We start from the raw sequence: 20,357 nt of genomic DNA on the forward strand, positions 1-20,357 counted from the left end.
TCAAACCATGTGTTTAGTTAGAACTATGGTGCTAGTGGTAAAAAAAACAAACAAACAAACAAACAAAAAACCTGCCTGCCAATGCAGGAGACGTAAGAGATGAGGGTTTGATCCCTGGATCAGGAAGATCTCCTGGAGGAGGGCATGGCAACCCACTTCAGTATTCTTGCCTGGAAAATCCCATGGACAGAGGAGCCTGGTAGGCTATAGTCCATGGGGTCACAAAGAGTCAGACATGATTGAAGCAACTTAGCAGGCAGCAGACAATATTCTTAGAGTTAGAAAGGACTCTAGGGGAGTATCTGTTCAATATTCTCATTATACAGTGGTGTAAACTGAATCACAGAGAGGCAAAAATGACTTGTCCATCAGTTGGCTAATAATAAAACTAGTAAATAGTAAAACAAGTAAAAAAATTAAAACTATCTATTTGCAGGACCTGGATAATACTTCCAGGCATATTTATGTAGAGGCATGCATGCAGGTTATTGTTGTCGTTCAGTCCCTAAGTTGAGTCCAACTCTTGGCGACCCCATGAACTGCAGCACACTAGGCTCCCCTGTCCTCCACTATCTCCCAGAGTTTGCTCAAATTTATGCCCCTTGAGTTGGTGATGCGTGCAGGTACTCACATGCATATATGCAAACAGACCAATATCACAGTCAACACTTCAATAACCTCTGCCAAAATCATGTTTTCTGTCTGGTTTTGTCCTAATTACTGATGTGACCAATAATGGGCTTCTCCTCTGCTACTAATTGGTGTGTGCGTGTTTTTGGTCTGGATTCCCCCAGAAGCAGAGCCTGAAAGAAGGACCTGAAAACAGTTTATTTGGAAGATGACTCCAGGAAGTCCAGTGAGAAGGAGAAGACAGGGAGTGTATTATGGGCAACGGGGCTTCTGTCTTGCTGGGGACCTCAAAGGAACTCTGAGGAACATGCCTAGGCTTACCTTTCTGAATGACAGGCCCTGAGGCTTTTATCTGCTGAATCTCATGCCCCATGGTTTGTGGACCACACTGAAGAAGGGAGTTACTTTCTCGAAGCTCCTCTTGCTTGTGACTTTAGAGGAAGACTCAAGGCAGAAAAATACAGAGTGGGAACAGTCTATCTCTTGATGTAGCACCCCCTTTTCAAAAGCAGATATTGACAAGGGGGTGCTACACCAAGAGATAGAGTTCAAGGCACACCAACAAATTTTAATACTGCATATGTTATATCTAATTTTAAAAACACATTTATATGCTTAGAGGTGGCTGGTTCACTGCCTTAACATGAAGGAGATGGCATGCCTTGGATCCAGTGCACAGGTGGGAATTGGAGATCAGCTTTCTCTTACTCATGTCTGGTCAGTACTCAGCATTTGTTCATTTGACATATGGTTATTTATTCAGTGACTGGCACTATGTACCATGCAGTTCGGAGATGCTGGGCATACAGCCGTGACCTAAAAAGATGCAAAATGCCTGCCTTAACAAAGCTTCAGTCTGGTAGGGAAAGGTATTCGGCATAAAGACAAATAAAACACATAGCTATTCATATACTGGTAAGACCTCTGAAGAAAACGAAAGAAGAGGGGTATACAATGTTGGTGAAAGGAATTACTGCTATTTTAATTTACTTTTATTTATCTGCTGTGGTCAAGAAAAGTCTTATTGATTAGGTGGCATTTGAGCACAGATTCAAAGAAGGCCAGAGGGCAACAGATAGGGACATTCAAGGGAAGAGCATTATTAGGTAAAGGAAGAATTAGTACAGAGACCCTAAGGTCTACTTATTTGGTACTGTGTCTCATAACAGAAACTAAGTGCTTGAAACAGACTTTGCAACCTGGTGAACTAGGAACAGCATCTTGCCGGAAGGCCATTCTGATTTGCTTCACACAGCCTTTTATTTATTTAAAGATGTTTCAAAAATGTGGATAATTTCTTAAAAGTCTTTATGGAATTTATTACAGTCTTGTTTCTGTTTTATGTTTCTTGGTATTTGGTATTTGGTATTCTTGGTATCTTGCGGCCGCAAGGCATGTGGGATCTTAGCTTCCCAACCAGGGATGGAACCTGCAACCCCCTCCACTGGAAGATGAAGTCTTAACCACTGAACCACCAAGAAGGTCCTCATACAGTCTTTCAATTTTTATTTTAAAATTAATTTGAATTGATTGGCAACAATAATTAGATTTATTCATAAAAGCTAAAAACTGGGAGACCTGGCATATAGGAGCAGAGTGGGGCACCAGTTGGCACGTTAATAGGACAAGTTTTGTCCAGTTTCTCAAAGTCACCTATACTGCCTGTTGTCAGAAGGAGTCAGTGTGACCTTAAGAATGCTTCATTCATTTACTAGCTTCCTTGTTCTTCTAAGTAGTAGGGTTATGAGCTCCCTGTTTAAATTAAGAGGGAGAAAAATAAAACTCAATTTTGTAGAGACTGAATTTTCAGACTACTAAGCATCAATAGTCACATTTTGTTTTAAATTGTTGTGAGAGACTGAGTCTAGCTTTGTAAGAGAGAACACTGTCCTTGTACCATAAATTACTAATCAATTCCTTAAATAATTAGCAGACCTTTTAAGGTGCATCTCGTGTAGGAGAAACCTGTGTATTTATTTGGATCTTCTACCTTGTTTAGGAAAAAAGATCACACAAAAAAAGCATATTTGAGATTCAGTAATTATGATAAACATAATTGACAAACTGTTTTCCTTGCCAAAAACTAATCAAGAAATACACAACTAAGAAAGTTAGAAAAGGAAAAGAAAGAGCAGTTAAAGAAATCTGTTCAGAATTCAGTGTCGAGTACTATGTAAATTCATGAAATCAAGACAAATAGCAAGAAAACAAAAACATTAATTAATGCTTGACTTTACCTACACTGAAGAAGGCATATGGTAAGGGAATATTAATGCCATGTAAACCAGTTCACAAAAGACTCACCTCAAAAAATCAATATAATGATTTCCTGCAAAAGGTTAAGTGCATAAAAAAGATACAGGTACACATCTTGGGTGAGAATTTCTAGTTTTTCTAAAACACCACTGAAGAGATTAATGGCTTCACTGGTTTTTAACCCTTTGATTTCTTGTTATCTACTGTGTACAGTGGGTTAATTTGACCACAGATTGCTATAATCAAATACTGAGACACTGATTCATGATCTTGTACTTTAAAGTAGACGTTTATCTTAGAGTCAGGAGAAGTTAGAGACAGATTGTCCCAGTTGAGGACTTTCAGGAGGATCAAGGCTCATGAAAAGACTGGAGAAAGGAAGTGAGGCACAGAACCTGAGGCATCTGCTGTGTGGTGGACATTTAGCTCCTGAGCAGATGAGGGTGAGAAGTAATATTTCTAAAAGAGACAGCTAGATGCCAACAGGACCATAAGCAGGGAATGGTGAGGATGCTGTAAACCTAACTAAGGAAAGAAGTGCAGGCTTTGAAGCTAGGGTTTTCTAAAGTTTCTAAGTGGATGGCGGTTCACATTTAGAAAAACCTAGGAAGAATGATAAGCCTAATATTATATGCCACAGCGGGAGAAGGCACTGGCAACCCACTCCAGTACTCTTGCCTGGAGACTCCCATGGATGGAGGAGCCTGGTAGGCTGCAGTCCATGGGGTCACGAAGAGTCGGACACGACTGAGCAACTTCATTTTCACTTTTCACTTTCATGCATTGAAGAAGGAAATGGCAACCCACTCCAGTGTTCTTGCCTGGAGAATCCCAGGGATGGGGGAGCCTGGTGGGCTGCCGTCTATGGGGTCGCACAGAGTTGGACATGACTGATGTGACTTAGCAGCAGCAGCAGCAGGAAGAATGAAAGCCAAAATTTAAAGAGTAATTTACAATCATACACTAAAGAAATCAATGAGAAAGCTACAAGACTGAATAACATGTTGGTCAAAACTATGGAATGTGGAGTTAGTCAGCTCTGAGACTGAACCTTATTAGCTCTACCATCTCCTAGCATGGTGACCTTTGATGAGTTTCTTAAGTTTTTAATGGTTTAGTAATAATATTAATAATAACAGTGATAAAAATAGAGTAAATACTTCTTAGTGATCATGAGATAATGAAATAAAGTACACTGAGTGCTTAGTGCAGTGTCTGGCATGCATAAGAGATCCACATACAGGATTACTACCATTACTACCTTTAATTACACAGTAATCGCGGTAATTTACTGTAATCCATGGATGGAGGAGCCTGGTGGGCTGCAGTCCATGGGGTTGCGAAGGGTCGGACACGACTGAGCGACTTCACTTTCACTTTTCACTTTCATGCATTGGAGAAGGAAATGGCAACCCACTCCAGTGTTCTGGCCTGGAGAATCCCAGGGATAGGGGAGCCTGGTGGGCTGCCATCTATGGGGTCACACAGAGTCGAACACGACTGAAGTGACTTAGCAGGAGCAGCAGCAGCTGTAAGTCAGTACGGCTCTAGAACTCAGCTAATAGACTTCTGTGTCTTTCTTGCATAGGAGCATATCCACAGATGTTAACACTGTTCTGTTTCTCTGTAAGGTACTCAGTAACATTATTTGAATGAATGCATGAATCAAGTTAAGTGATGACTAAAAAAGTCTCTTTTATTTTATGGTATAAAAACATAAATATATTCCAGGTATCTGTCTTGGACTTGACACTCTGAATAACAAAACAGATCAACTAGTTTTATTTCAAAAAGACATGGAAAGACTCCCACAATCCCAACCTGGAAACCAACTCTCAGTGCATACTGGACATAGGCCGCATCAGCACTGAGTTCTGTATGTCAGCTAGCAGGCTCCTATCTTCCAGAGAGCCAAGAAGGTAATAAACAGCATGTCTGAACTTCTCAAAGCCCTTGCCTAGCAGCTGGCCATGAAAGTATGGTAAAAGCCTCATGTCTATGCTTATGGCTCCTGCTAAACCATAGGTGTACTCAAATGAAAACAAAGGTATGAAAGGATGGTGTGATATCAACAAAGACATTGAAAGCGTCATCCAGATAAAGTTCCATCCACTGACATCAAAGTAGGCAATACACAAGACTAAGCAGCTTTATTGCCCAATATCTCTGTACAGTTGAGTGCTGGAATGAGCAAAAATAACAACTTTCAAACCAAATAATAGCTCAAACAACTCTAAAAGGACCAGACAGACAGGCGAAACATCAGTGTCTAGCTCTGGATACAACACCATGAAAAGAGGCGCTAAAAGACCATCAGGAGAGTACATTCAGTGGTGTCAGCAAACGCTATGTCATAGTAGCGTGTACTCTTACTATTTTATCATTGCCATCTAAAGTGAAGGCCCACTTTTGAATTAGTGTGAAATACAGTGGCATTTTTAAATCAAAAAGTTTTCAAATGACACTCTACCTGCAAGGCACAACATGAAGGATTGCAGTACCAGCAGTTCCCATGGCAACCTCATCTTCAGTTTCCGAGGTCAAAGGAGTTTCAAGTCCAATAACAAGTGAATAGAATGGCTGCTTCTTTAAAGTTGTGTTCAACCTTTAATCTGTGGAGGAGAAGAGACATGACAATGAGATCTGGGAATACTTCTCCTTGTGGTCTCTGCAAATTTACTGAATATGAATAAAAGTGACTTTTGGAAAACTACTACTGAAAAAGAGAAAGCATGTTAAATTTTGAATATGAAGCAAATAAGCCTCTTTTCCTTCTTCCCAATGATACTGGGGTAGAGACTGGGGCAGATAGATCCCTGTGGCTACTGAGTGAAGGTAAGAACAGCTTCTGATTAGAAGAGAACCAACCCGAAGGCAGGGGACTGAATTACGTTTTATAAGTTCCTTTCCAGTCCCTTAATATCCAGGTGCTGTGCTTTTTATTTTCCAATTAATAATATACCCAAAATAGTGAATACAGAAGAAATGTCATTGAACAGAATAGGACCTGATGGACCTTAAGGAGAAATTCTGAAGTCTTAGAATGGAATTAAATGTGTGAAAAATAAATAACCACCCCATGATTTCAAGTATTTTTCCCCCAATACTCTATGTTTCATCCCTAAAACACAACAGAAATGTGCAGCTCCAGTGCCTACAGACAAAAATCCTACCAACTATGAGTAGCTATCTACTAGGTTCTTTTGTACAAATCCAGGGCATGAGTGAGAACAGCAATTCTTCTGTTAGCCAGGAATCTTAGAACAGGAAAACTCCATGGTGAAGAGAGGCTACTTGTTCTGTGTACAATCTACATAGCAGGAAAGTGGATGGGCTAAGCAGGAGGCACTCATGAGCCCTCAGAAGGGCACAGGCTTGTTCTGTTTGAAGGGGCAGGTACCCCTCAGCTCGTGCTGATGGCCAACATGAGGGGTACAAACCCAGGGTTGCAGAGGCATTTACAACTTATCAAAGAACAGTTGAAAATACTAGTATTTATTTTGAAAATCTCCCAAGTTTTAAATGTAGGAAATCAGTTCACAGTATTTTTTAAAATGCCGAGGGAATCAAACAAAGCTGAGCTGCCTTTAGGTGCCAAAGTTTTGCAACATGACCTCAATAAAACAGAATCCACACTGTGCTTGGCTTGTTCTCATTCACTCATCCCTTCTCCCGTCCATCGTGCTTGGCTTGTTCTCATTCACTCATCTCTTCTCCCGTCCATCCTGCGAGCCAGTCATGGATTTATGCATCTGTGGAGTGCCTTTTGCTTGCCAGACACTAGTGAGGCATGGGACCTGCCAAAACAGAGATCCCAGCTCTAGCTCTAGGGATCTCCTACTCCAATGGGGTACAAGCTCCCTACAGTTTCATAAAACTGCAACACGACATGCCATTGTGAAGGAAAGGAGGGACATTTCTGGACTTCATAAAGGAGATGAGCTCCCACTGGGATTTGAAAGATGAGCAGAATCCTTCTTCCTATTCATCATTTAATCGAATAAACGAGAAATTTAAGGAACCATGAGACACATTCTCTTTACAGCTTAGGTTATAACAAGTCACAGGGTCCTGGGTATTTATCCCACAGAGCCTCCCTCCCAAGCTTGTTTCAAAAGACTCTTCTTAGTTAAGTAAACGAAACCTCTTTGAAAACCACACAGCACCATACAAATGCTAGATATGATTACTACTGTATCCCTGAGATTTTCTTTTTTAAGCTGATGATAACCTGAGGCTTCTCATCTCACTGCCACTTATCAGGAAAAACACAGACGGAACACAGGTTTACATGAGAACATGGACCAACACAAGCTCGTTAATCAAGCGCTCTTAGCATTAATTGATACCATGTGATCACTTAGAAGCCTTTATGTTTACCAGGAAGCTTATAGAAAGTGAAGAACCATCATTAGAGAACTCTCCTGTCCTTTGTGCCCTTAAATAGCTCAGTTTCTGATAAAACCAGACTAGATATGTTGTGAAGACAAAAGGGACTCTTAACTTCTGATCTGCTGATGTGGCTGAAAAGCAGGTTGTGTCTCTAATTGGATATGTTGAAATACTCTTCTGACATGCATGGTGATTAGGCCATTTTAGATAAACAGGATGTGCTGATCAATGAAAACTATTAATGTTTTTAGCAAATGATCAGGTTATTAATAATTAATTTTGTGAGGGAAATGTCATCTCAGACCTGGGGATTGATCTACAATGTTAAGCAGTTTCTTGAAGCAATTAAAATTAATTTAGAAAATGTATCCAATTATACCATAAAGATTTGATTCATGATAGGATGCTGTTTACAGTGCACGTTCTGTTAAGAGCTGTATATTTTTAAGGATGAAGGATTTCAAGAACCCGATTGGCATTTATTTACCTCTCAGTAGGTAAGGCTCACCTTCACTAATCAGAAATAATGGGGCAGTTGACAGTAATTTGTCTGGTGGGCAGTCTTAAGTAGAGAACTGGGTTTTCTGAAGGGAGGTGAAGATTCATGAATCTCATGTGGGGCTGTGGTGCAGGATACAAAGTTTTGTAATTTCGGTTTTCTGCCAGAACCAGAAAGCAAGCTGTGGGATGAGGCGAGAGTTATGGCAGTCATGGATCTTCCCTGCAGCTGAGAGCTCTCTCTGGTTTATCCTAAGGTGGTTGTAGCAAAAGGTAGTGTACTCAGCACTAACGGTGGGACCTTGACCAAGAATTAGACTCGTAAATCCTGGGGAGGAGGCCACACAATGAAACAGGACTGGAGAGCTTTTGCTGGCAGAGCCAGAAGGAGATGAATAATTGAGAATTCCACAGTGTATCTCTACACAGAACTCCACAGAGCAAAACTCCTCTAGCCTCCAACTCTTCAAACAATTCATATTCCAACAGTCATGCTGAAGAACTCAGTATATAGTGTTTAAGACAAATCATGATTCAGTTCTTCCTTACATGTCCTGGTTCTACATATAGGGTTTAATCACATAAAGATTAGTTTTAGCACTCTACTAAATTAAAAATCTGCTGGTATCCAAATAGTTCTATTTCAGCTCTATGAATAAGCAGATGTGCTAACTAGGGGGCAGAGGCAGGGCTAGGGGTTGTATGTGCAGAGAGGTAAGAGCCCTGCCCTCAAGGAGCTCACTGTTAACTTGGCAAAAAAGGCGTTTAAACCAGTCATTGTATTTCAGTGATTCACATGATAGATCTATGAAGGACAAGGTGCTAAGGATGCAAAGGAACATCGTCTAACTGAGCCAGGGGATGGGGTAGGGCAGGGGCTTCAAGAATGTTCTCCAGGGACTTTCCTGGTGGACTAGTGTTAAAAATTCACCTTGCAATTCAGGGGACATGGGTTTGATCCCTGACTGGGGAACTAAGATCCTACATATCTTGGGGCAACTAAACCCACATGCTTCACAGCCACAACTAGAGTCCCTGCACTGCAACGAAAGCTCCTGCATGACACAACTAAGAACCAACACAGCCAAATAAACAACAAATAAATACAAAAAAAAAAAAAAAAAAAAGTTCTCCAAAGGGGCTAATAGTTTGAACTGAGTCTTAAAGGATAAATAAGAGGGAGGAAGGAAATGCCAAGTCAAGTGACACGGACATGGAAAATGAAAATTTAGAGAGTGTTCAAGTTACTGCAAAGCAAGATAATGGAAGGAGCAAAGTGGACAGACTCACATCTGACACTACGCTTGAATCTACATTCTCTAGCAGTGTGGCTCATCTGTAATGACAATAATACCCATGTTGCTGTTCAGTTGCTAAATGATGTCTGACTCTTTGCAACCCCATGGACTGCAGCACACCAGGCCTCCCTGTCCTCCAACTATCTCCTGGAGCTTGCTTAAGTTCATGTCCAAAATACCCATAATGCAGGCTTATTGTGTAGTCTAAAGAGAAAGTATGGAAGGCACTGAGGACAGGACCTTGACACTTAGTAATCTCCCTTGTTAAAGATAGTACACCACCACCTAAGCCACGGGCCTGATCCCCAAAGGATGTTGACTATATATTAAAGACTGTGGAGAATTCTCTAGTGATCCATTGGTTAAGAATCTGCCTTTCAATGCAGGCGAGGCAGGTCTGATCCCTAGTTGGGAAACTAAGATCCCATATGCTATGGGGCAACCAAGCCCATGCGCCACAACTACTGAGCCCATGAGCTCTGGAGCCCACATGCCACAATTACGGAGAAGCCTGGGCAGACAAAGAGGAGCCCTCATGCAGATCTCACGTGCCACAACTGAGACCCTATGCAGTTCTCCACCCTCACCTTCCCTGGCCAGAGAAAAGAGTTGAATATGAAGATTAGGAGGAGGATGGGGATGATTTTAAACAGGGGAAAGTTCTGAATATATTTGGTTTCCCTGTATGGGGATCTGCTTTACATGTAACCCCCAGAATCACAGAATATCTAGTCCTGCCCTTTGCCTGTCTCCTCTGGTCAACAGGGGATCTGCGTCTCTAAATACTAAGTATGTTATTTTTCACAACCTCATGTATAAAAACACTAGATTGGAATTAAGTTCTTTCTTCCAGGTTTTGCCACTAGTTATCAATTTTGGAAAGTCACTTAATCTTTGTAAACAGACTTGCTTGTCTACAGTTTGGGACTCAAACCATGAACCCTGTCTTTTGCACACATGTGTTGTAAACTTTACCCAATTTATGTTTTAAAAGTAAATCTCCATTATTATTATTATTATAAGTTCAAATTTCCTCTCAGATTGTAAACTTCATAAAGGTAGGAATATTTGTCTTAATCATTGGTATTTAAGAGGCTCATGGGATAGTACATGGCACAGAGCAGGAAATCAATAAACAGTGTCAGAGAAAGAATAAATTTAGCTAACATCTTTCATGTGTCTACCATGTGCTTTGATATTCCCTTTTCATTTAACCTTCATAGCAACACTTCGGGGTCAGATGTCACTATCCTCTATAAAACTATAATACTGGAAATTAGACTATGAGAGTCTACGGAACTTGTTCAAGGTCAAACATCTCTAAATCAACAGAGCCAGTGTTCAAATCTATGTCTTCCTACTTCATACTTCTCTTTTCTAACACATGGACAGAAATGTAAGTAAAGTGATGTGTCTTTCATATAATGACATAAAGTTCTGATGCTGCCTCTTTTCTAACTCTGCTTTTCATGCTGTTCTGCAGAAACAGAAGCCAGCATCACTGATCAGAGGTACACAATCTGTGTGATATTCATAATATAAAGTGGAGCATGGGTTTTAGAGCTGAGACTTTGTTAGAAGACCATATTTCACTAGTGTCAATTCATAATTCTTCTTGTCAAGAACACAACTGTGAAGTTTTTCTCCCTTTAAGTGTAAAAACAACAAGAATGATTATTTTCTGGCTAATTACTATTTAGAATGCAGCCATTCTTAAGGCAAGAATGTTAAAAATGATCATCCACAGTTCCCAGTGTATAGCTGAGCATTTTCTAATTCTAAAATTAACTAATAAGGGGTGCAGTCAATCATAATGGCAAGAAAGCAGTGAGCAGAACTGAAAGCAAGACAGAAATTCAGCTTCCTCAGAAAGCCAGCTGTCAATCATTTCAAGGGAAGATGGTATGTAGTCAAATCTTAATATTCAATCAGTCAACACATATATTTGAGTGCTCATTATTCACATGGCTATATGCAGAATGCAGAGTCAAGGTCAAGGTCTCTATCCACAAGGGCATGACAATTCAGCTGGGTAGAAAAGATTACTGATTATATAACTTAGTTTGTATACCAGCTTAGTGGTATAGATACTCTATACTGTGTATCCTACGGTATCTGGTCTACAGGTTTTTCTTGGACAATGAAAATTAATATCAATCAAATTAGCTTAATACATTGTCTCCTTGCACCAGATTTTTACTCTATATTCTACAAGAAACATATTTCCACAACTGTTTCTTTGAGATCGTCCCTGCTTCAGTGGACAGTGCAATAAGCAGTCTGCCAGGAAGGTGAGAAAATGTGTCTTGCTTGGTTTCTCTTTGAATAGCGTGTCCCAAGCATCTTAAAATATGAAGAGAATAGTGTAAAGAAGATATAAAATGTTTGAATAATACATTTGGAAAACTGCATCAATTAACCAACAGGTAGGCATACATGAGATGTACCATCTTATATAGATGGTACTCACCTACTCAATAGCTGATTGGGACTATTTCCATCATAAGATCATATTACAGAGGACTTTGAGGAACTACAGAGGATCAGCTAAGGTAGACAATTACCCCTATTTTTAAAGGCTTTCTAGACCATGTGGTGTCTGCCACTTGTGGCAATTTTAACCAGAAATATAATGATTATATTAATATTCACTCTGGCATAAAAGCAGAGTCAACATCTTATCAATTCAGTCATTGAAGGACATCTTTTACACATTTTGAGTGCCAAAAGATTCTACACACTAATTTTGAAAAATCTCTTATTAAAGTTTCTTAGAGTATATATGCACTATTACTTTTTCAACACACTTTCTCCTTATAAAACCTTACTCTACATTGATGTTAGACCTTTACACTTTGCTACTCAGGAGACCATCTTAAAAAAAAATAAAAGTATTCCAATAATCACTGTGCCATTTCAAAAGATCACAGGATTGAGATTCAGAACAACGTGGTTCCTAGGTCAGTCCTGTTATTTACTTGTTGGGCAAGTTTCTTTACCAATAAAAGGAAGATCTAGATCAGGTTGCTTCTAAGAATCACTGAAGCCCTGATGCATCATATATCAGAGAAAGGGTGTGCATTCAAAGGATTTAATCTGTCAAATGAACAGTGGTCAGTATGTCTTTGCCATAACCAATTAGACATCTCACAATTTCTCAGATGACACCATCTTCTCACACATCAAAGTTGTTTGAGATACTGATACATTGCTTTTAAGTTCTGTGTATGGTTCCATTACTGCAATTTAATACCCAGCCATAAATACATATCTACTATTCATAGTCTCCACCAGGTAATCACTTACTGTACAACTTTCCAAAGTTGTATTTACTTTTTACTTTTATTAAAGTGATTCATAAACATAGCTTAAACACTTCTACTCCCTGACACAACTTCTTCCCAAGGAAAACAAGTTGCCTTTCTGGCAAGTATCTTAATCTTCATAAAAATGCTTATACTACTATTTCTCGATTTGGGGATATTATATATATTAGTTTCTTTTATAAATGATGACAATTCAATTTCCTTTTATAATCACTCCCAATGAGAGATGCACATACATAAACATACACACAAGTACCTGGTTCCACTTTCTTCCAAATTTAGCTACATAATTTAATTTGGTTAATGAATTTTCAACTAAGGCCCAGAGTATACTAATATTTTCCTTTTTGTAATAGTTAGATTTTTAAAGACTTAAGAATTTTCTATTTATTTGCTTAGTTTTCTAAGTATATATCACAAATTCACCCTAAACATCTTACCATGTATAATGTTTGCATTATGTTCAAATACACATTGCAATCCCTCGGTTTGAATAAATATTTATTTAGGAACATGTACATACTGAACACTTTTAAAATTCAATTGAAAAATGAACAGATATACTTTGTGGTGTTCTAGCATCATTTAGATAAAAATAGAAAAGCCTTGTATTCAAAGATTCAATTATATATATTATGTATACTATGCAATTATCCATATATGAAAGATCTATTTGTGAAAGTTTCCAGCTCAATATATGTAATTTATAAGCAAAATAAAAGAATGTGTGATTAAGCTATTAAACAATTCTGGAGGCAATGCCATGGTAGAACGTAATATGAAATAACTAAGGAAATGACAAATAGACATCACAAAGCACGTATTGCATGGTAGTCACTTCCTAAGTATTAACTCATATAATCTTTAAAACAACTCTTTAAGGGAGAAAACAATATTATATTTAAGGGGTAAGTACATTGTCTTTAGTTAGAGCTGATAAGTAATGGAGACAGGACATAAACTCTGAGTATTTTTCCCCACAAGTTTACTGAAGTATATTTCACATATACGAGTATGTATTCTTCTTAGTATAAAGGTTATTGAGATTTCCAAAATTTATGCAGTCACGGGAACTTCCCTGGTAGTCAGCGGTTAAGACTCCATCCTCCTAATGCAGGGGCCCAGGTTTAGTCCCTGGCCGGGAACTAAGCCTCCACTTGCTGCAACGAAAGACTCTGCACGCCACTCAAGACCCAGTGCAGACAAATAAATAAACAAAAATTAAAAAAAAATATTTTAAAAATTATGCAGTATATCACCCCTACCACCAACAAGATATAGAATATTTCCATCATAGTAGAAAGCAACCCTGAAAATTGAACTTCATAGTATAGATGTTTATCCACACTACAGAAATTCTCCTAAATACTGAATACTATAATACAGGCTTATTAGAAAAACAGGCAATTGTAATGTAAAAGATACACGGCACTTCTCTCTTATTTAGTCTGCTTCTCAGTTACTTTATTTTTGCTTTAGAATGTATACTCTCAGTACAAAAAAAGGACAACAGAAGTAGATCATAACAGAAGACAGAAAAAGACTCGACACCTCCATGATTCACTTCCCAGGCCTGGGGAAGACAATGCTAACAGAGCATGGTACTTTCTCCTGCTTAGCCCAGGGGCAGTCCCAGAATCCTTTCCAGACAGCATTTCAAATAGACATGACAAAATTAACATGGTTTAAAAAAAAAAAAAAATCAACATGGTTTGCAAATTAACACAAACGAGGTTTTAAATCCCATATCTACCATTAGTTGTTGACCTTGGGCAAGTCATTTAACCTTGGTTAGCCTTACTTTTCTCTTCGGTGGGCTTCCCTGGTGACTCCTGGCAATGCAGGAGACGGGGGTTTGATCCCTGGTTCAGAAAGATCCCCTGGAAAAGGGAATGACTACTCACTCTAGTATTCTTGCCTGGGAAATCCCATGGACAGAGGAGCCTGGAGAGCCACAGTCCTTAGGGTCACAAAGAGTCAGACATGACTGAAAGACTGAAACACTTTCTCTTCAGCAAAGTGACAGTGATGATTCAGCGTTGTTGAAAGCAATGTAAGAGAAAATCTCTTTAGCGGGATTCTACTAAAAAAATTGAGCATAACTTTGAGAAGGCAAACTTTTTGGGAAATGAAGATGGACAAGCAGTGGAAGAATGTGGCTTTAGGAGAGACATGGATGCAGGAAGCTCACTGTGCCAAAGAGGAACAACTCATAACCCATAAGATTCCCTCTTGAGCATCAGAGGAGAATGCATGGAGGAACTTGGGTGGCTTGGGGGAGCTGATCCTGCCCAGAGACTACAGTTTTAGTTTTGCTTTCTGGGTATTGGGTAGTAAACTTTGCAAATTTTCTTAAGGCTCCTACCAACAGAACAGGAAAGAAGGGTTTTTAGCAACCATCTCACGTTTGTTTTCCTTCTGCCCACTGGTGTGCTGCAGAGTGCCAATTCTGCTTAAACTCCCAAATAAATCACTGTTAATGAAGCATGTTGCACATACAGACAGCAACAGGCATTTTTTAATCACCTAAACCAAAGAAGAGCTAAAGGTAAGCACAAAACACTCTAATACCTAATATATTAGGTGTCAGATTTTAAGTGGCAAGAATCGTACGACTTTCAGTGCTTTTACTTGGATGCACTTAGTGGGGAAGTAAAGCTACCAGTATATTCATCATTATGCACAGCTTGCCAATTGCTTGGACAGCCAAATCAGATAACTGGGAGCCTAAAAGAGAGTCTGTACCTACTTAATCAGAAGTAGAAATAAGTGGGCAAACATACACGCACACATTATGACAGGCTATACAAACAAACAGGCTAAAATAATTTACACTCTGTCCTTCACTCCCAAGTCATTAACTAAATTTCTACTAATTGACATGCCACATAATACAGAAATGAATGTGACAGGTACAGTCTGCCCTCATGGAGCTTGCTTTATTCTACTGGCTGGGTAAAGGGCTCTAGAGTTTTGGAACAGTGGACAGCCAGTAAAGTGTGCCAGTGTGACCCAAGACTGTATATGACCTTTGGAAACAGACTAGGTTCAAATACTGGTTTTCTGTATCAAATGCACAAAATGTTTTGTTAAAGCTATTTGGATGTTCCAATTTTTTCATCTATATGACAGATTCACTGCTGCCTATATTAGAAGTACATAGGGAAGTATGTGAACAAATGCACATAAAATGGTTAGCACCATAAAATCTTAGCATGGACTTTGTCTCACTTAGGGGAAACTTAGAAGTCTCCTTTCTTATCGTGGAGTATGGGGACATGAAATTACCTTTCAGTGAAATGGTAAAACAGGATTTCTATCCATAGCTTGCCAGCTCATATGATGGTAAACAAACTGTACATTCCAGATCCTGTGCTATTAATTTATAGAAATATATAGCAATATTCATCTAAATAATCTTTGTTGAATAAATGCAATATGTCCGGCACGGTGCTAGGCACTGGATGTCACAGTAAAGTAGATCCTGTCATCATGGAACTTGCCTTCTAGTCCACTTTCCAGTTTATTTTCCCATGGAGATCATTTTCTTGAAGAAAAAGCTAAATTCCTGTAAACATACCTCGGTATCATTGTCTTTTAGACAAGGTCTGCAAGCAGATGTTAGGTGATTTCCAGATGATTTGACAAACTCTTTTGAATTATTCTTTGGCATAGCACAGTTTTCCAGAAATGCGCTGCATATTATATAAAACTATTTAAGCAAGTGCTCACCTCCTTACTTTTTTTTTTTTTTTTTTTTGCACTCAGATCTATCTGTATCTTGGGCTTCCCTGGTGGCTCAGATGGTAAAGAATCAGCCTGCAATGTGGGAGACCTGGGTTCTATCCCTGGGTTGGGAAGATCTCCTGGGGAAGGGCATGGTAACTCATTCCAGTATTCTTGCCTGGAAAATCCCTATGGACAGAGGAGCCTGGGCAGGCTATAGTTCATAGGGTCACAGAGAGTCAGACACGACTGAGCGACTAAGCAGAGTACTATCCATCAGTATGCAAGATGGTAGAGAAAGGTAGACAAAGAAAACGAGGGGTTTTTTTGTTGTTCTTTTTTCTTGAGGACTTACTATGTCTGTTACTATCCAAAGATGTTACATGAACTATCTAATCCTCACAATAACTTAAGGAGAGAAGTATATGATTATTCTCATTTGTCAAATAAGAAAGTGAAGCTTGGGGAGGCAAGTAAGTCAGATACTTCTTTGGTATTCCTTCCACTGCTTTCGGCTAGACCTGTAAGTGCCCAATTTCCCCTTAGCATATTGTGTCAGGCCCAACAGTAGGGACATTCCAAAAGGAAAATAGAGGAGACAGCTGATAAACCTCTGTGCAAAGGCTGCCTTTCTCTGCATTGGTGGGGATTCTTCATCATCAGACACAAACTGATGAAGCTGATTTATTGCATAAGGATTCAGAATCGTTGGCATGCCAAGGTACAGTTTCCTCCCTTACAAGAACAGCAGAAATGTCAAATGTGACAGTTTTTAAAAAGTATTTTGTTGCCCTGATCAATGAGTGGTTATTCGTGGGTTAGTTCTATGGCCAAAATAGATAGAATGTGATCGACGTGCTCTTTGTTTCATCAGGCTGGCTTCGGCCAAATTGAACAAACACTAGTTGGTTCTCAGAGAACCAGATTTCAGGCCTGGCCTGTCACATATATAACAGATGTCCCTCTAGTTCTGGGTGTGAAGTGAGCACATGCTGCCAATCTACTTTTAACCATTTTATTTATGTTCTTATTTAAAATGCAATAGAGTGATCATTTCCAGTTATAAAGTGGCCTTTATCTGAGAACCTCCAAAGGACAGTGTTATTAACTTTACACTGAGATGAGGGTAAGGTTCCAGTATTATAATTCTCAGGCAGAAAAACTGAGGCATAAAAGAGTATAGTGAATATACAAAATTTAGTAAATGTAAAAGAAATACATGTGTCTTTGTCTAAAGCTAAGACTGTACAGAAAAGCCGAGAAGGCAATGGCATCCCACTCCAGTACTCTTGCCTGGAAAATCCCATGGATGGAGGAGCCTGGTAGGCTGCAGTCCATGGGGTTGCTAAGAGTCGGACACGACTGAGCGACTTCACTTTCACTTTTCACTTTCATGCATTGGAGAAGGAAATGGCAACCCACTCCAGTGTTCTTGCCTGGAGAGTCCCAGGGACGGGGGAGCCTGGTGGGCTGCCGTCTGTGGGGTCACACAGAGTCAGACACGACTGAAGTGACTTAGCAGTAGCAGTAGAGAAAAGAGTAATTTTACATGAGGAAAATTAGCTGACCCCCTCTTAACCAAGTGGGTCAAGGCTGACATCATCAGAGCCAGGTCATGCTGGCCTGGAGCCTCCTTGGCCACACAGCACTGCGGGGGACACAGTATTCATGTGTGGTCTAACTGACAACTTGACAGTGATGTGGAAGCTCAGGGTGATCATGAGAAAAAGTTGAGTAAGATGCTGCATATAACTGACCAGGAGTCTTCAAAAGTGTTAAGATCATCAGTGGCAAGGAAGGACTGAGGAACTGTCATGAACAGTGTGGACAAATGAATATGATAAACAAGGTGAGATTTCTGGATCAGATCTTACAAGAGAAAGAGGACATTTGTTAAAACAAAACAAAACAGAATACTGGTGAATGTTAAATCAGGCCTGTTGTTTAGTTAACTGAATGGCACCAATATCACTTTCCTGCTTTTGACCACTATATTATGGCTATGCACTATAGCTTCCCTGGTGGCTCAGAAGTCAAGAAGCCACCTGCCATTGCAGGAGACGTGAGTTCAATCCCTGGGTAGTGAAGATCCCCCGGAGTAAGAAATGGCAACTCACTCAAGTTCTCTTGCCTGGGAAATCCCATGGATAGAGGAGCCTGGCAGGCTACAGTTCATAGGGTAGCAAAGAGTCAGATACGACTTAGTGACTAAGCAACAACAACAACAAGATATTAGCATTAGGAGAAGTGGCATGAAGGGGAACTCTGTACCCTTTTTTGTAACCTTCCTGTAAGTCTTTAATTATTTCGAGATAAAGCTGATGCCGCATCAATTCCTATTCTGAGAGTAAGACTGAAAAACAATCCTGTTCTGGTTGTAGCCACAGTGGACCTATCCTCCTTGAAAGATATGTGCACATGTGCTGCCAGCGTGGATGTGTATCTATGGCATGCCACCGTGTTTCCAGGAAAGTTCAGTGATCATGAGAGTGCGCTCTGAGGAGACACACTGGTCAGAGGAAATATTATGCAGAAAAAAAAAAAAAGGATTGCATCCTGGATGCCCAGACTGCAATCCACATGGACAATGTTGTTATTTTGCTCTAACTTAACTAAAATTAGATTGTTGAATAGACAAGTTAAGGTATGGAAAAAAAAATAAGTTTATCCTGCTTTTCTTAATGAAGAAAAAAAAAGCCAGAATTCTGTATTTCTTGTATGCTAAAAATATAACACCCAGGTTTTCCCTAAATTTCTCATTTATTATCACCATGAGCTCTTTGCAAAAAAAAATGTGAGACCTACGTAAGACAGCAGAAAAACATGAAAGTGGGAATAGATGTAATAGTAGATAATCGTATTTTCTCATGACATCAAATTTCCTCCATAAGTTAGCAGTCTGGGCCTGCTGTCGGTAAAATAAAGTGTAGAAAGCATAGCTATCTAAGGAAACTAAGAAATAGTTGAATTACCTACAGAAATATTTTTGGTAAAAGAACTCTAATAAGTGATAACAAACTTTGAAGCTATTTCAGAGATGCGGCAACCAACCAACCAAAGTTCTAAATAGTTGTAGTTATTTCAAGAAGATTTAATTCCATGACTTCTGTTAAAGTATATTTCTACTCACAGTTTAAGTTTTTATTTTATTGCCTCACAGCACTCACTTACTACACCTTGGCTGCAAGTTTCAGGAAAATATTTTCAAGTGCAGAAAAAATATGATGAAATATGTCCCCCTGCTGCCTATGTTTCTATAACTGTAAATATACATAAGCTCTCATCTGACTCTTGCTAGCATCGTTGCAGGCTCAGACTGTATCTCAAGTTATCTTATGGAAGCTCTACTAGAGGAAAACCAAAGCTACTTGGGAACCACTAATCTTGATGGATGAGAAAGAATAACCTGCGTACAGTTAAGGGATACATGTATATATACAACTGATTCACTTTTGTGCAGCAGACACTAACACAATATTGTAAAGTAATTGTACTCCAATTAAAAAGTAAATTTAATTTTACTTTTTAAAAGTAAAATTGCATACTTATAAAAAGTAAAATTGCCTGCATAAATACAGTAAAATACTGTTCCAAATAGTCTTCCTCACTCCAAGCTGAATGCATGAAGGCAGATTTTTCATCAACAGAAATCATTTTTTTTTAAATGATCTTTAACTGTATTTCTAGCTCATAATAAGCCTTCAAGTGGGGCAGTCACAATGGTAGTGGAAATGCTTCAGACTCTAGTGACAGACTTGTGCTACTTCAAAGCTCTGGCACCATTTCCTCCAAGAGATGCTACTTTCTCCTGAATTCACACAACTGAGGAATGAGTCTGGTAGCCACGATGAGCATACTCAAAGAAACTAGGAAAATGTTCAGAGAAGAAATGTATTGCTTCTGCTTTGTTGATATTAACTGGAGCTCCAAGGAAGCTCCTCTTTGATCTAATTCCCCAAAAGCTTAACCCATGGCTTTGTCCCACTGCCTTTTAACCCCTGATCCTCTATCACAACCACAAAAGTCCACATACTCTTCAGTTTTTACATTATAAGTTACATGTCTCAGCATGTTAACTAGTCAGAATAAACTATAGAAACAGTATATAAAATCATGTATATTACATACACACATGCCTTCCCTGGTGGCTCAGTTCATTAAAGAATCTGACTGCAGTGCAGGAGACCCAGGTTTGATCCCTGGGTTGGGAAGATGCCCTGGAGGAGGATAT

At 39.3% G+C, this 20,357-nt stretch overlaps 1 protein-coding gene across 7 annotated transcripts in view; it reads right to left on the reverse strand.

Moving 5' to 3' along the window:
* Positions 1 to 20,357, reverse strand: part of CNTN4 (contactin 4) — a 1,025,129-nt gene that overhangs the window by 522,296 nt on the left and 482,476 nt on the right. For all 7 annotated transcript variants that reach the window (XM_070776310.1, XM_019985102.2, XM_070776305.1 and 4 more), the window contains one exon: positions 5,357 to 5,498. In XM_070776310.1, the coding sequence (XP_070632411.1) occupies positions 5,357 to 5,411 (55 nt within the window). In that variant the 5' untranslated portion in view covers positions 5,412 to 5,498. The remainder of the gene's footprint in view (positions 1 to 5,356; positions 5,499 to 20,357) is intronic.

Source organism: Bos indicus, chromosome 22, assembly GCF_029378745.1.
Source record: "Bos indicus isolate NIAB-ARS_2022 breed Sahiwal x Tharparkar chromosome 22, NIAB-ARS_B.indTharparkar_mat_pri_1.0, whole genome shotgun sequence".
NCBI classification, from domain to species: domain Eukaryota; kingdom Metazoa; phylum Chordata; class Mammalia; order Artiodactyla; family Bovidae; genus Bos; species Bos indicus.